The sequence below is a fragment of the Aquarana catesbeiana genome, unplaced genomic scaffold, assembly GCF_042186555.1.
Source record: "Aquarana catesbeiana isolate 2022-GZ unplaced genomic scaffold, ASM4218655v1 unanchor226, whole genome shotgun sequence".
Taxonomy (NCBI): domain Eukaryota; kingdom Metazoa; phylum Chordata; class Amphibia; order Anura; family Ranidae; genus Aquarana; species Aquarana catesbeiana.
In genome coordinates this window covers 2105802-2119388 of record NW_027362653.1, presented here as the reverse complement: position 1 = coordinate 2119388, position 13587 = coordinate 2105802, and the positions used below count along the sequence as shown (strand labels likewise).

Sequence of the window (13587 nt, the reverse complement as noted above, 5' to 3'; positions counted from 1 at the left end):
GATGGGGGATCTAGGTGGACCCTCTGTACTGCTCTCTCCTTTACAATAAAGTCTCCTCTTACCCGGTGATGTGAGGGGCGGCTGATTGTCCATCATGACGTCCTTGTAGAGATCCTTGTGTCCTTCTAAATACTCCCACTCCTCCATGGAGAAATAGACAGTGACATCCTGACACCTTATAGGAACCTGACACACACAATGATACAGTCACCATCCAGACACATCCCTTGTCTGTTACTGGATAATGTCCCAGAATTCCCAGCACCGCTCACCTCTCCTGTCAGCAGCTCCATCATCTTCTTGGTGACTTCTAGAATCTTCTCCATGTTGTGTCTCTCAGGTTTTAGGGAGTCACATGGAGGCACTGTGATGGTCATATGATCACCTGACTTCACAAGAGGAAATCTCTGTATTAGATAACCAATAGGAATATCATGTTAGAATCCCAGAATCCTCCTCACCTCTCCGGTCAGGTCTGTGTTTTATTAATAGAGATAAGAGTGATGTCATGTGACCTCCCAGAATCCTCCTCACCTCTCCGGTCAGCAGGTAGATGATCTCCAGGGTGAAGTTTAGTATCTTCTCAGTCATGTGACTCCGGTCCTCCTCCATCCTCATTGGTGCCGTCATTTGATCTATACAGGTCTCCCTGTAGACAGATAACTTTGATAAATGAAAGTAAGAATTATTTGGATGGTATTGGTCACACAATAATAGGATGTGGATGTGAGGGGGTTAATAGGAGGGTTGCTGTACATTTAGGGACTACTGCTCCCATTGGAACACATTTAGTCTGGATTGTTTATTGTTTGTTACAGATAAGATAACACTTTATTGTCATTGTCTACATGCAACTAAATTTATCAAGGGTACTCTTTACACTTTACAAGAGCCTTATTGATAAAAATATTTCCCAACACAACCACATATGCATACGTACCTCCTAACACCTGCCCACATATCTGTTCTCAAATATAGCAAAAATATAATCTCTCTTGGCTTGCCAGATCAGAAATTCCCTTTTCTCTGTTTGTTTTGTTTCTGAACTGGTTTAGATTATGTAACGTGTTGGGGCTCAGGTCTCCCTTACCTGTCCAGAGACTGCAAACCCAGGTACAAGCTCAAGAACTAACCGACAAAATTCCGGCTAGGGATTTATTAACCTCTTGCCGACCTGCTCACGCAGATATACTGCGGCAGAATGGCACAGCTGGGCGAAACCCCGTACGGGTACAGCTTTGCCTTTAAGAGCCGCCACGATCGCGTGCACGAGAGCGGGCATGGGATCCCTGTTCTGTCAGGGGAGAGGAGACATATCGTTTGGTCCTACTAAGTAGGAACAACAATATGTGTCCTTCCCAGTCAGTCCTATCCCCATACAGTAATGCCCCGTACACACGGTCGGATTTTCCGACGGAAAATGTGTGATAGGACCTTGTTGTCGGAAATTCCGACCGTGTGTAGGCTCCATCACACATTTTCCATCGGATTTTCCGACACACAAAGTTTGAGAGCAGGCTATAAAATTTTCCGTCAACAAAATCCGTTGTCGGAAATTGCGATCGTGTGTACACAAATCCGACGGACAAAGTGCCACGCATGCTCAGAATAAATAAAGAGATGAAAGCTATTGGCCACTGCCCCGTTTATAGTCCCGACGTACGTGTTTTACGTCACCGCGTTTAGAACGGTCGGATTTTCCGACAACTTTGTGTGACCGTGTGTATGCAAGACAAGTTTGAGCCAACATCCGTCGGAAAAAATCCTAGGATTTTGTTGTCGGAATGTCCGAACAAAGTCCGACCGTTTGTACGGGGCATTAGAACGCACACAGGGAACACACATTTAACCCCTTGATCTCCCCCTAGTGTTAACCTCTTCCCTACCAGTAACATTTACACAGTAATCAGTGCATATTTATAGCCCAAATCCCTGTACAGATGTCAATGGTCCCAAAAATTTGTCAAAAGTGTCGATCTGTCCATCGCATTGTCGCAGTACCGCTAAAAATCACAGATCACTGCCATTACTAGTAAAAAAAATAATAATAATGTAACCATGGTGTTGCAGCTAGTAACAAACAATCCGTCAAATCACCCCACTGCTAGACTTCACAAATCACTTCCAGAGACAATGAACAGTCTTTTGCGAGCTTTGTTTTTGTTGTTTTATTGGGGGGTACAAACTTGGGTAGGGATTTGGAATATGGGATGTCCATAGGATTATGCCCTGTACACACGAACGGTTTTGCCGTCGGAATAAATTCTGAAGGTTTTTACGACGGAGTTCCGACGGAATTCCTCTCAAGCTGTCTTGCATACACATGGCCACACCAAATTCCGACCGTCCAGAACGCGGTGACGTACAACACGTACGACGGGACTAGAAAACGGAAGTTCAATAGCCAGTAGCCAATAGCTTCAGTCTCGTACTTGCTTCAGAGCATGCGTCGTTTTTGGTACGTCGGAACAGCATACAGGCGAGCGTTTTTTTCCGTTAGTAATTTGTTCCGTCTGAAAAATATAGAACATGTTCTCTATCTAAGTCCGTCTGAATTTTCAACAGAAAAAGTCCGATGGGGCATACACACGGTCGGAATATACGATGAAAAGCTCCCATCGGACTCTTTCTGTCGGAAATTCCGCTCGTGTGTACGCAGCATAAGTCTTTGCCATCATATTTGAGTACACTTTGAATAAAGTTAGAGCCAGAAGATATAATGTGCATATGGGATTTAGTATTAGTTTCCTCCTGCATCTCCATGCAGACTGTTGCTCCTCCTGCGGCTCAACCAACATCTATGAGTTTCCTTTACCATCCGACCGTGTGGTGGCAGAGACATCACTAATGACTGTGTAAAAGCAATGTTCTTAGATCTCTTTTAACTCCTGCCCATAACTTGCCTCCTCCTGTACACTTGGTTCCCCCTGCACAAACTTGAAGTTACTACTTGGAATATGACACATCCTCTTCTATTGAATAGTAGGGGCCCACTCTGAATAAGCCTCCCTCCTATGGCTCTTATTGCTCGCTGCCACTAGGCCTGGAGGCCCAGTGGGTTAAAAGCATATCTTCTAGGAAATATGGACTACTGTTCCCAGCCAGCCCAACTTGCAAATCATGAGCCCGCAGGCTACATCGACTTGACACAGATTCCCACTATCTCTTTTCTGATTCAGGACTCTCCATCATCCACCGTGTGTTTGATGAAGACTCCACTAGTGACCGTGTACTAGCAGAGTTCCCTTCACAGACTCCTTGGCACCTCCAGCTCCACTGTGGTAAACACTCACCGACCTTCCAACAGCCCTGAGTCCTTGATGAGGAAATTTGACTGGACCGCCATTTTCACCTGCCCCTCTGCTCAAGGAGTTCCCTGCCATTCGACCGTGTGGTGGCAGAGACATTGCTAATGACCGTGTAGAGGCAATGTTCCCTCGCAGCTCTCCCCGGGCCTCTCCTGCGATCAGCGCAAGCCCCTCCCCCCCAGATGGGGATGGGCTTTTGCAACTGACTAACATGCCATTCCTCACTTCACCCAGCCGACTTCTCCCCTGAGTGGAATATCACCTCAGCTTATATATGAGGCCCGCCCCCTGCCAATCTCGGTTCGGGATTGGTCAGGGCTCATACACAAGCTGCCTGCCACTCCAGTTCTAGGCCCAGCCCCTTTTCCAGAACCTTCTCTCTGGAAACAGGGGAGGCGCCCCAGAGCAAGAGCACAGGTGGTCACACCCACTGCTACTTCTCCCAGCCCCTGATCAAAACAGACAGGCCTAGCTTGCAGCATAGGCCTGCCTAAATTTGCCTGTGCTGAACAAACCTAGTAAAAATACCTTACTAGCACCTACCTACTGGTAGAGGGTGCTACAATAATAATAAAAATGTCATAAATCTTTCTCATAGTTTGTAGATGCTATAACTTTTGCGCAAACCAATCAATATACGCTTATTGTGATTTTTTTTTTTTTTTACCAAAAATTTGTAGAAGAATATATATCAGCCTAAACGGAGGAAGAAATTTGTTTTTTAAAAACATTGTGGGGATATTTATTATAGCAAAAAGTAAAAAATATTGTTTTTTTTTTGTTTATAGCGCAAAAAATAAAAACCGCCGAGGCGATCAAAAAACCGCCAAAAGAAAGCTCTATTTGTGGGAAAAAAAGGACGCAAATTTTGTTTGGGTACAGCATTGCATGACCGCGTAATTGTCAGTTAAAGCGACGCAGTGCCAAATTGTAAAAAGTGCTCTGGTCAGGAAGGGGCTGAAGTGGTTAAAGTACATGCAGGTACAGGAGGACAAATTCTCACGCAAAGTCCTTCAGTAGCAGCCTTAAGTATTGCTGGAAGTAGAAGGGACAGCCATCTAGTTTGTGACTCTATGAGCAGTCACTGTCCTTGTAGCAACTTCTGACATCTAACCCTCAAGGTACTGGCATCCCTGGAGCACTAGGGAAAAGGTTCTCCTCACAATGTTCCCAAGCAGCTTCCCTGCGACACTCTTGGGTGAAAGCCTAGCTTCCAAAGGTAGAGTTTCCTAGCTAGACCCTTTTTGTCCAGATTCCCCCAAGGCCCTCAGCCAAGAACATGATGAGGCCTAAGGCCTGATTCACACCTATGCATTTTTAGTGCTTTTTGCATTTTACAGATTTGCACTACAGAACGTGTTCCATAGGAAACCATGTTAAATGGACTGTGGTGCAAATCTGCAAAAAGCACTAAAAATGCATAGGTGTGAATAAGGCCTAAGTGGGAGACCCCAGGAGAGAGCGAGAGAGCTCTGATCAGACCCTCCTAAACACTTATCTTCTTCTTAGCCACAAATTCTGGGTAAACCTCCTATGGATTGGCTGAGGTAAGATAAATATTCATATCCCAGTGGTTAACCCCTTCTTCTCTATTTCTGGAAGCTTCTAGCAGAGGCAGATGCAATCAACCACCAGGCTTAGGGACAGACCTGACCAGACCTGGAAAATAAGTTGCTGCTCAGCTGAGTACAGCAGAGCCAAAAATGTAATTTATCCAAACTAGGACAGGGCGCTACAACTAGATCTGCAGACAAGGAATGATAAATATGATCCTTCTGTAGCACTACCCCCATGGGGGCCACTAGATATTGCTTGTCCTCTGGTGCTGCCCTGACCCTGGGAACTTCCCAGCCCATCTGACACTCTAGGTTCAGACATAGTGTATACCCCTTTAAATGAATCACAGACACAATGTAAACTGAGTTCAGCAGACTTTCTGTATTAACCAAACAACAAAAGGTGTATAAGAGCGTCAGTCAGCCAAACCCTGGGATAACACCCCCGAGACCGGTTGAATTGAACACTCAGCAGTCTGGTATATACAAATGCTTCCTTTCTTGTGTGAATAAGACTGACGGTGAGTAAGCTCTGAATACAACCATCGTGGGTTTTGGATGGAGTGGGAGACGATTCAAATTCCTGACCGGTGATGTGTTGTTCCTGGACACATAGTGGCATTCAACAGGCCCCAGGACGATGTCAGGTGGGACGAAACGCATAGGGAGGAGCGAAGTGCTGATGTCACCGCGTTCACGCAGGTCCCGGAGTGACGGGCTGCTATCGAGAGCCAGCCGGCTCGTTTATACTGCAATCTCTTATTGTTTTAACTGTGCAATACTTTCTTATTTAAATAAAGTAACCTAGGATTTTACGCTATGGAAGTTTTTATGTCTTTTTGGGGATCAATGGGCAACACGTGCCCCTGAAAGATTACATTCTGTGAAGACGCTGGGATCACCGTTCCATCTCTCAAAAGGATCTCTTGTAATAGGAGATCATTTGGAGTCGGTAAGCGACAGTGTGTGCAGAGGTGGAGGTCTTTATCTCTTTTAACCATGACTCTTGGGTGTATTGTGTGTTAATTTCACTTTTGAAGATCACCTTAAAACAGTGAACTATTTAAAACATGATCTAATCAGTTAATCAATCAACTTTTATTTATGTACGGAGTCACTTTATATATATAATTGTGCATTTTTACGGTTTATTTCTAGTATTCACTTACATGAGAGCATAGCGCAACTTAATATAGAAAGTGGTATATACAAATAGCAATCAGACAGTGATGGATAATAATAATACTCACATGTACAAAGCAATAACAGACACTGTTATTGATGTTTAATGCAATTGAGTGATCAAAGTGACTTAAATGGGTTATGTTGCTACTAAGAGGGAGAAGGGCTGGCCTACTGTGGCTCTAATTCTAATGAGAGACTGAGCTGTAAAGGGACCAGTCACACTTCCCTATAGTTGCAGGAAAAGAGAAGTAGTCCAAATGTTAGGCCTGAAGTCTGTCTTCACCGGCTGCGTTGGAGCTCAAAGATGTAAAACAGGGAATCCTCAGAGAATAATAGAAGGTTCAATAATCAGCAGGGGAATGACAAGTATGACAAAGTGGCAGATCCCTTGGCAATCCAGGTTGTGATGTCTGCATGCAGTGTCCATGTGTTGTATGTTACTGACAAGAAGGGGCACCTGGGAATGAGCCTGCTCACCAGATCCTGAAGACAGCTGGTACTCACACAGGAAGCGATGCAGGATCTGTACACCATTTAGCAGGGAACTGGATGCGGTGGATCATTTAGATGCGGACTCAGCAGTCTGGGCTGGCACCTGCTGTGCGGTCTCCCGATCATCAGTGAGAGACACAGGAGGTCCTCAGGGTCGCGTTGCACAGCAAGTCCTCTTGGGCAGGAACAGTTGTGACTCCCTGAGCCATGGTAAACCACGATCCCAGCAGCTGGGCCACGGGACTGGTGCTCATTCAATGGATCCCGGGAAGAAGAGAGCGTAGGCCTGCTGGAGAGGGAGAAGCTATAAAAGCGTCTTTTATAGCTTCCCCCTCAATCCCCCAATTTGGTGGGTGGCTTGTTGGGAGATGTAGTCTGAAAAGGGTTCAACAATTCAGTAACGGCTGCACAAGGGATTATGAATCCCACAATGCTTTTCCTTATGGCTCAGAAGTGTGATGCAAATGATCTGAGTTCAGCACTAGAGGGAGACAGGAGTAGCTTGCAGGGATGAAGATAAAGTCTGCTATATCCATACTAGAGTAGTCCGCTCCCGGCTACACTTCCTTTGACTTGTTTGCTCTGAGGCAGTGCTGTGAGGTCAATGTAGGGTCATCATGATGTCCAGGAAGGGGAACCTGCTGGCTTTTGGCTGGACCCTTCTCCTGGATGTGTGACTATCTGAAGCAGTAAGGTATTACTCTGAGCTATATAATACACAGGCTGATCTAGTGAAGATGGCAACTCCTGGCCTTTGGTCACAGCTCCTCTTGGGTTCTGTTGCCTGATTAATATGCACGTTTGACCTTTGTAGCAGGGGGTCCATTAGTGGAAGTGAGCGTTTGCCCTTTGGGGGGTCAGTGGAGGCTTTCTTCCAATGGAGCACCACTAATCACAATTGAAAATTGGAATTATTGCACATTCAAGATTTTTCACTCTTTGGGACTTTGTCATAATGTGTTACCACATGATATTTATTACATTTGTGATGTCTTTATTTGAATGATACACGTGCGGTTGTGTTGGCTGCATATTGTAATGATTGCCCATTTGTTGCCTGTGTAATAGTTGCCCTTTGTAGACCATGTATGGTCAGGATAGTCATTGTCTTGTCTATTTATTGTCAGTTCTGTTTGTTCTAAACAAGATAATGACCATCTTGACCATACATGGCCTACAAAGGACCATGGCCTCCAGTGAAAGTGGGGGGGGGGGGGGGGTGAGAGAAGGGCAAGGATTCTGGTGGTAGGGGACTCAATTCTTATAAGGACAGAGAGGGCAATCTGTGACAAAGACCTGAAGCACCGAACCCTATGTTGTCTACCGGGCACTGGGGTTCGGCACATCACGGATCTGGTGGACAGATTATTGGGAGGGGCTGGAGAAGACCTGGCTGTCATGGTGCACGTTGGCACCAATGACAAAGTCAGAGGAAGATGGAGTGTCCTAAAGAACAATTTTAGGGACTTAGGAGCTAAATTGAGAAAATGGACCTCCAAGGTAGTATTCTCAGGAATACTACCAGTACATCGAGCCACACCAGAAAGGCAGAGGGAGATTAGGGAAGTAAACAAGTGGCTGAGGAGCTGGTGTAGTAAGTTGAGGTTTGGGTTCCTAGAGAACTGGGCCAACTTCTCAGTCGGTCACCAGTTCTATAGAAGGGATGGACTGCACCTAAATGAGGAGGGTGCGGATCTGCCGGGAGTGAAGGTGGCCAAAAAGTTAGAGGGGTTTTTAAACTAGGTGACGGGGGGGGGGGGGGGGTCCAGAGGTAGAGATAGTCAGCAATGAACATATTCCAGAGGGTAGTATTTGGGGGCATTAGTGGTAGGTTGACTAAAGCACATAAACCCAAGGTAAGTATAGTAACAAGTCCTATTTGCTATCTCGGAACACCCAATAAGAGGACAGTATGTGACCGGTCTAAACTATGTGGCATGTTCACCAATGCCAGGAGCCTGGCAGACAAGATGGGGGAACTAGAGATACTTTTCAGAGACCTGTTCAACAGCTCTCATGACTGGCTGGCAACCATTCAAGGGTATTCCCTTTATCGCAGGGATAGAGAGGGTAAAAAAAGGGGGGGGGGGTATGCCTATATATCAAGAATAATGTACAAGTGAATGTGAGAGATGACATCAATAAGGGAGCTAGGGAGGAGGTGGAATCCTTATGGGTAGAGCTCCAAAGGGATGAAGCTAAGGGGAAAATAATACTGGGAGTATGCCATAGGCCCCCTAACCTGAGGGAGGAAGGGGAGACAGACCTCCTATCACAATATGGATTAGCAGCAAGAATGGGAAGTGTTATCATAATGGGGGATTTTAATTATCCAGACATAGACTGGGAGGAGGGAACCACGCATTCACTTAAGGCTCGCCAGTTCCTAAATGTCTTGCAGGACAATTTTATGGGTCAGATGGTAGATGCACCAACTAGAAAAAAAGCTTTACTGGATCTACTGATTACCAACAATACAGACCTGATCACGGATGTGGAAATACGGGGCAATTTAGGAAACAGCGATCACAGGTCAATTGGCTTCAGTATAAATCACACAAATAGGAAACATAAGGGGAATACAAAGACACTGAATTTCAAAAGAGCCAACTTCCCTAAACTACAAACCTTGCTAGAAGATATAAATTGGGATAAAATCTTAGAAACAAGGAGAGATGGGTTTGCTTTAAGAGCATATTAAATAAGGCCATTAGCCAGTGCATCCCATTGGGAAATACATTTAAAAGAGCGAACAAAAGTCCTGCATGGCTTAACTCCAATGTAAAAATGCATATAAAAGCAAAGGAGAAGGCCTTAAAAAAATACAAGGCTGATGGATCATCATCAGCATTCAGACTTTATAAAGAATGCAACAAGATATGTAAGGGTGCAATTAGGGATGCAAAGATAGAACACAAAAGACACATAGCGGAGGAGAGCAAAAAAAATCCCAAGAAATTCTTTAACCACTTCCATACAGGGCATTTTCACCCCCTTCCTGCCCAAGCCAATTTTCAGCTTTCAGCGCTGTCGCACTTTGAATAACAATTGCGCGGTCATGCAACACTGTACCCAAATGAAATTTTTATCCTTTTTTCCCCACTAATAGAGCTTTCTTTTGGTGGTATTTGATCACCCCTGCGTTTTTAATTTCTTGTGCTATAAACAAAACAAGAGTGACAAGTTTGAAAAAAACACAATATTTTTTACTTTTTGCTATAATAAATATCCAAATTTTTTTTTTTTAAACAAATTTTTTCCTCGGTTTAGGCCGATACATATTCTTCTACAAATTTTTGGTAAAAAATATCGTAATAAGCATATATTTATTGGTTTGCGCAAAAGTTATAGCGTCTACAAAATAAGGGGATAGATTTATAGCATTTTTATTATTATCTTTTTTTTACCAGTAATGGTGGCGATCTGCGATTTTTATCGTGACTGCGATATTGCGGCGGACACATCAGACAATTTTGACACATTTTTGGGACCATTCACATTTATACAGCGATCCGTGCTATAAAAATGCATTGATTACTGTATAAATGTGACTGGCAATGAAGGGGTTAACCAGGAGGGGGCGCTGTAGGGTTAAATATGTTGCTAGGGAGTGATTCTAACTGTGGGGGGAGGGGACTCACAAGGGGAGAAGACCGATCGGTGTTCCTCTGTACAAGGAACACACCATCGGTCTCCTCCCATCTGACAGGACGTGGATCTGTGTGTTTACACACACAGATCCACGGTCCTGCTCGGTTACATCGCGGCCGCCGGGCACGCGCACCGGGACCCGGCGGCGCGCGCCCCCTTGGCTGCCTGGAAGGCTGCGCCATCATATGACGGCAGCCAATAACGACAGCTGCACCGTCCCGCCGTCATATGATGCCGGGCGGGCAGCAAGTGGTTAAGTATATAAACAGTAAAAAAGGGAGGACAGACCATATTGGCCCCATAAAGAAAGGATGGGGAGATGGTGAAGCTATTGAATTTATTCTTCTCCTCAGTCTTCACAAGGCATTCGGGGGGCTTCAGTAGCCAAAACTGCAGTGTTTGTCCTCATGACACATCACAGGAAGCACCCTCATAGCTAACAGAGGACAGAATTAGAAATAGACTTTGGAAACTTAACATTAATAAATCACCGGGACCAGATGGCTTGCACCCGAGGGTACTTGGGGAATTCAAGAAATTGCCAGACCATTGTTCCTAATTTTTACTGACAGTCTACTGACTGGGATGGTACCAGCTGATTGCAGAAAAGCCAATGTAGTACCAATATTTAAAAAAGGGCCAAAATACATCCCTGTGAATTACAGACCAGTTAGCCTAACATCAATAGTATGCAAGCACTTGGAGGGGATGATAAGGGACTATATACAAGATTTTAGTAAGGAAAACTGTATCATTAGCAGTAATCAGCATGGATTCATGAAGAATCGTTCTTGCCAAACCAATCTATTAACCTTCTATGAGGAGGTGAGTTGCCATCTAGATAAAGGAAGGCCCGTAGACGTGGTGTATCTGGATTTTGCAAAAGCATTTGACACAGTTCCCCATAAACGTTTACTGTACAAAATAAGGTCCATTGGCATGGACCATAGGGTGAGTACATGGATTGAAAACTGGCTACAAGGGCGAGTTCAGAGGGTGGTGATAAATGGGGAGTACTCAGAATGGTCAGGGGTGGGTAGTGGGGTCCCCCAGGTTTCTGTGCTGGGACCAATCCTATTTCATTTGTTCATAAACGACCTGGAGGATGGGATAAACAGTTCAATCTCTGTATTTGCAGACGATACTAAGCTAAGCAGGGCAATAACTTCTCCGCAGGATGTGGAAACCTTGCAAGAAGATCTGATCAAATTAATGGGGTGGGCGACTACATGGCAAATGAGGTTCAATGTAGAAAAATGTAAAATAATGCATTTGGGTGGCACAAATATGAATGCAATCTATACACTGGGGGGAGAACCTCTGGGGGAATCTAGGATGGAAAAGGACCTGGGGGTCCTAGTAGATGATAGGCTCAGCAATGGCATGCAATGCCAAGCTGCTGCTAACAAAGCAAACAGAATAGTGGCATGCATTAAAAAGGGGATTAATTCCAGTGATAAAATGATAATTCTCCCGCTCTACAAGACTCTGGTCCGGCTGCACCTGAAGTATGCCGTCCAGTTCTGGGCACCAGTCCTCAGGAAGGATGTACTGGAGATGGAGCGAGTACAAAGAAGGGCAACAAAGCTAATAAAGGGTCTGGAGGATCTTAGTTATGAGGAAAGGTTGCGAGCGCTGAACTTATTCTCTCTGGAGAAGAGACGCATGAGAGGGGATATGATTTCAATTTACAAATACTGTACTGGTGACCCCACAATAGGGATAAAACTCTTTCGCAGAAGGGAGTTTAATAAGACTTATGGCCACTCATTAAAATTAGAAGAAAAGAGGTTTAACCTTAAACTGTGTAGAGGGTTCTTTACTGTAAGAGCGGCAAGAATGTGGAATTCCCTTCCACAGGCGGTGGTCTCAGCGGGGAGCATTGATAGTTTAAAAAACTATTAGATAAGCACCTGAATGACCGCAATATACAGGGATATGTAATGTAATACTGACATATAATCACACACATAGGTTGGACTTGATGGACTTGTGTCTTTTTTTCAACCTCACCTACTATGTAACTATATATTTCTATAATTTTACTCCAAAATGAGGAGAATGTTCCGGCCCTGTAAGTGGGGAAATGTTCTGCCCCTGAAGGGGTTAATCTAGGTTTCCACACTATATATGTGTGTATCATCATCTGCTGGAGATAAAAGACATCACAGTGACTATGGAGGAAGAGGACGGACATGACGGGGGGTTACTGGGTGTAAATAGAAAATAAGATCTTATTACCTCCTCTGCTGCCAGTTCCAGCAATGTCTCCTCTTTATGTTGTACCATATGGAATTCCTTGTCTGAACCTGACATCACTTCCTGTCTCTACCTGACATCACTTCCTGTCTGTATTCCATAGAGACTTCCTGTCTGGGTAGAGGTGAGATCACCATCTTGTGGAGCTCAGAGGAACTGCAGCCCTGAGAAACATCTTGTAGTGTGAACACGACATTGTGCTGTGTGTGTATGTACTGCATATTATTTATTTATTGCAAGTACTTATATAGCACCGTCAATTTACACAGCACTTTACATATATGTTGTACATTCACATCAGTCTCTGCCCTCATAGAGCTTACAATCTAAGGTCCCTAACTCATGTTCATACGTACACATACTTAGGGTTGCCACCTCATCCCTTTAAACCCGAACACATATTAATTACACGGGTTCTGGGGCTAATTTAATGTAGATAAGGCACCAAGTGAGTTTATTTACCACCTTAATCAGCCACAGAACCTGTGTAATTAATATGCATTTGGGTTTAAAGGGATGAGGTGGCAACCCTACACATACTAGGGCCAGTTTAGACAATTAATCCTTCCAGCATGTCTTTGGAGTGTGGGAGGAAACAGGAGTACCCGGAGGAAACCCACGCAGGCACAGGGAGAACATGCAAACTCCAGGCAGGTAGTGTCATGGTTGGGATCCAAACTGACGACCTTACTGCTGCTAGGCGGAAGCACTAATAAATTAGCCACTCTGCTGCCCCATTCTTATAGATAGGGTCATCTCTACTCCCACCAAGGGGGATATAAATATATTACTGCCTAGTCCAGCCTTTCTCGGCCAGGGTTCCTCCAAAGGTTTCTAGGGGTTCCTTGAGCAATAAACAATTTCTGTTACATAGTTACATAGTTACATAGTAGGTGAGGTTGAAAAAAGACACAAGTCCATCAAGTCCAACCTATGTGTGTGATTATGTGTCAGTATTACATTACATATCCCTGTATGTTGCGGTCATTCAGGTGATTATCTAATAGTTTCTTGAAGCTATCGATGCTCCCCACTGAGACCACCGCCTGTGGAAGGGAATTCCACATCCTTGCCACTCTTACAGTAAAGAACCCTCTACGTAGTTTAAGGTTAAACCTCTTTTCTTCTAATTGTAA

General features: G+C 44.5%; 1 protein-coding gene across 2 annotated transcripts in view; it reads right to left on the bottom strand.

Moving 5' to 3' along the window:
• The window catches only part of LOC141121593 (uncharacterized), a 243927-nt gene extending 231374 nt beyond the window's left edge, over positions 1 to 12553 (bottom strand). For both annotated transcript variants that reach the window (XM_073611238.1, XM_073611239.1), the window contains exons 1-4: positions 12434 to 12553; positions 535 to 649; positions 273 to 407; positions 63 to 186 (exon numbers count right to left, since the gene is read on the bottom strand). In XM_073611238.1, the coding sequence (XP_073467339.1) occupies positions 63 to 186; positions 273 to 407; positions 535 to 630 (355 nt within the window). In that variant the 5' untranslated portion in view covers positions 631 to 649; positions 12434 to 12553. The remainder of the gene's footprint in view (positions 1 to 62; positions 187 to 272; positions 408 to 534; positions 650 to 12433) is intronic.
• Between the last annotated feature and the right edge of the window lie 1034 nt (positions 12554 to 13587).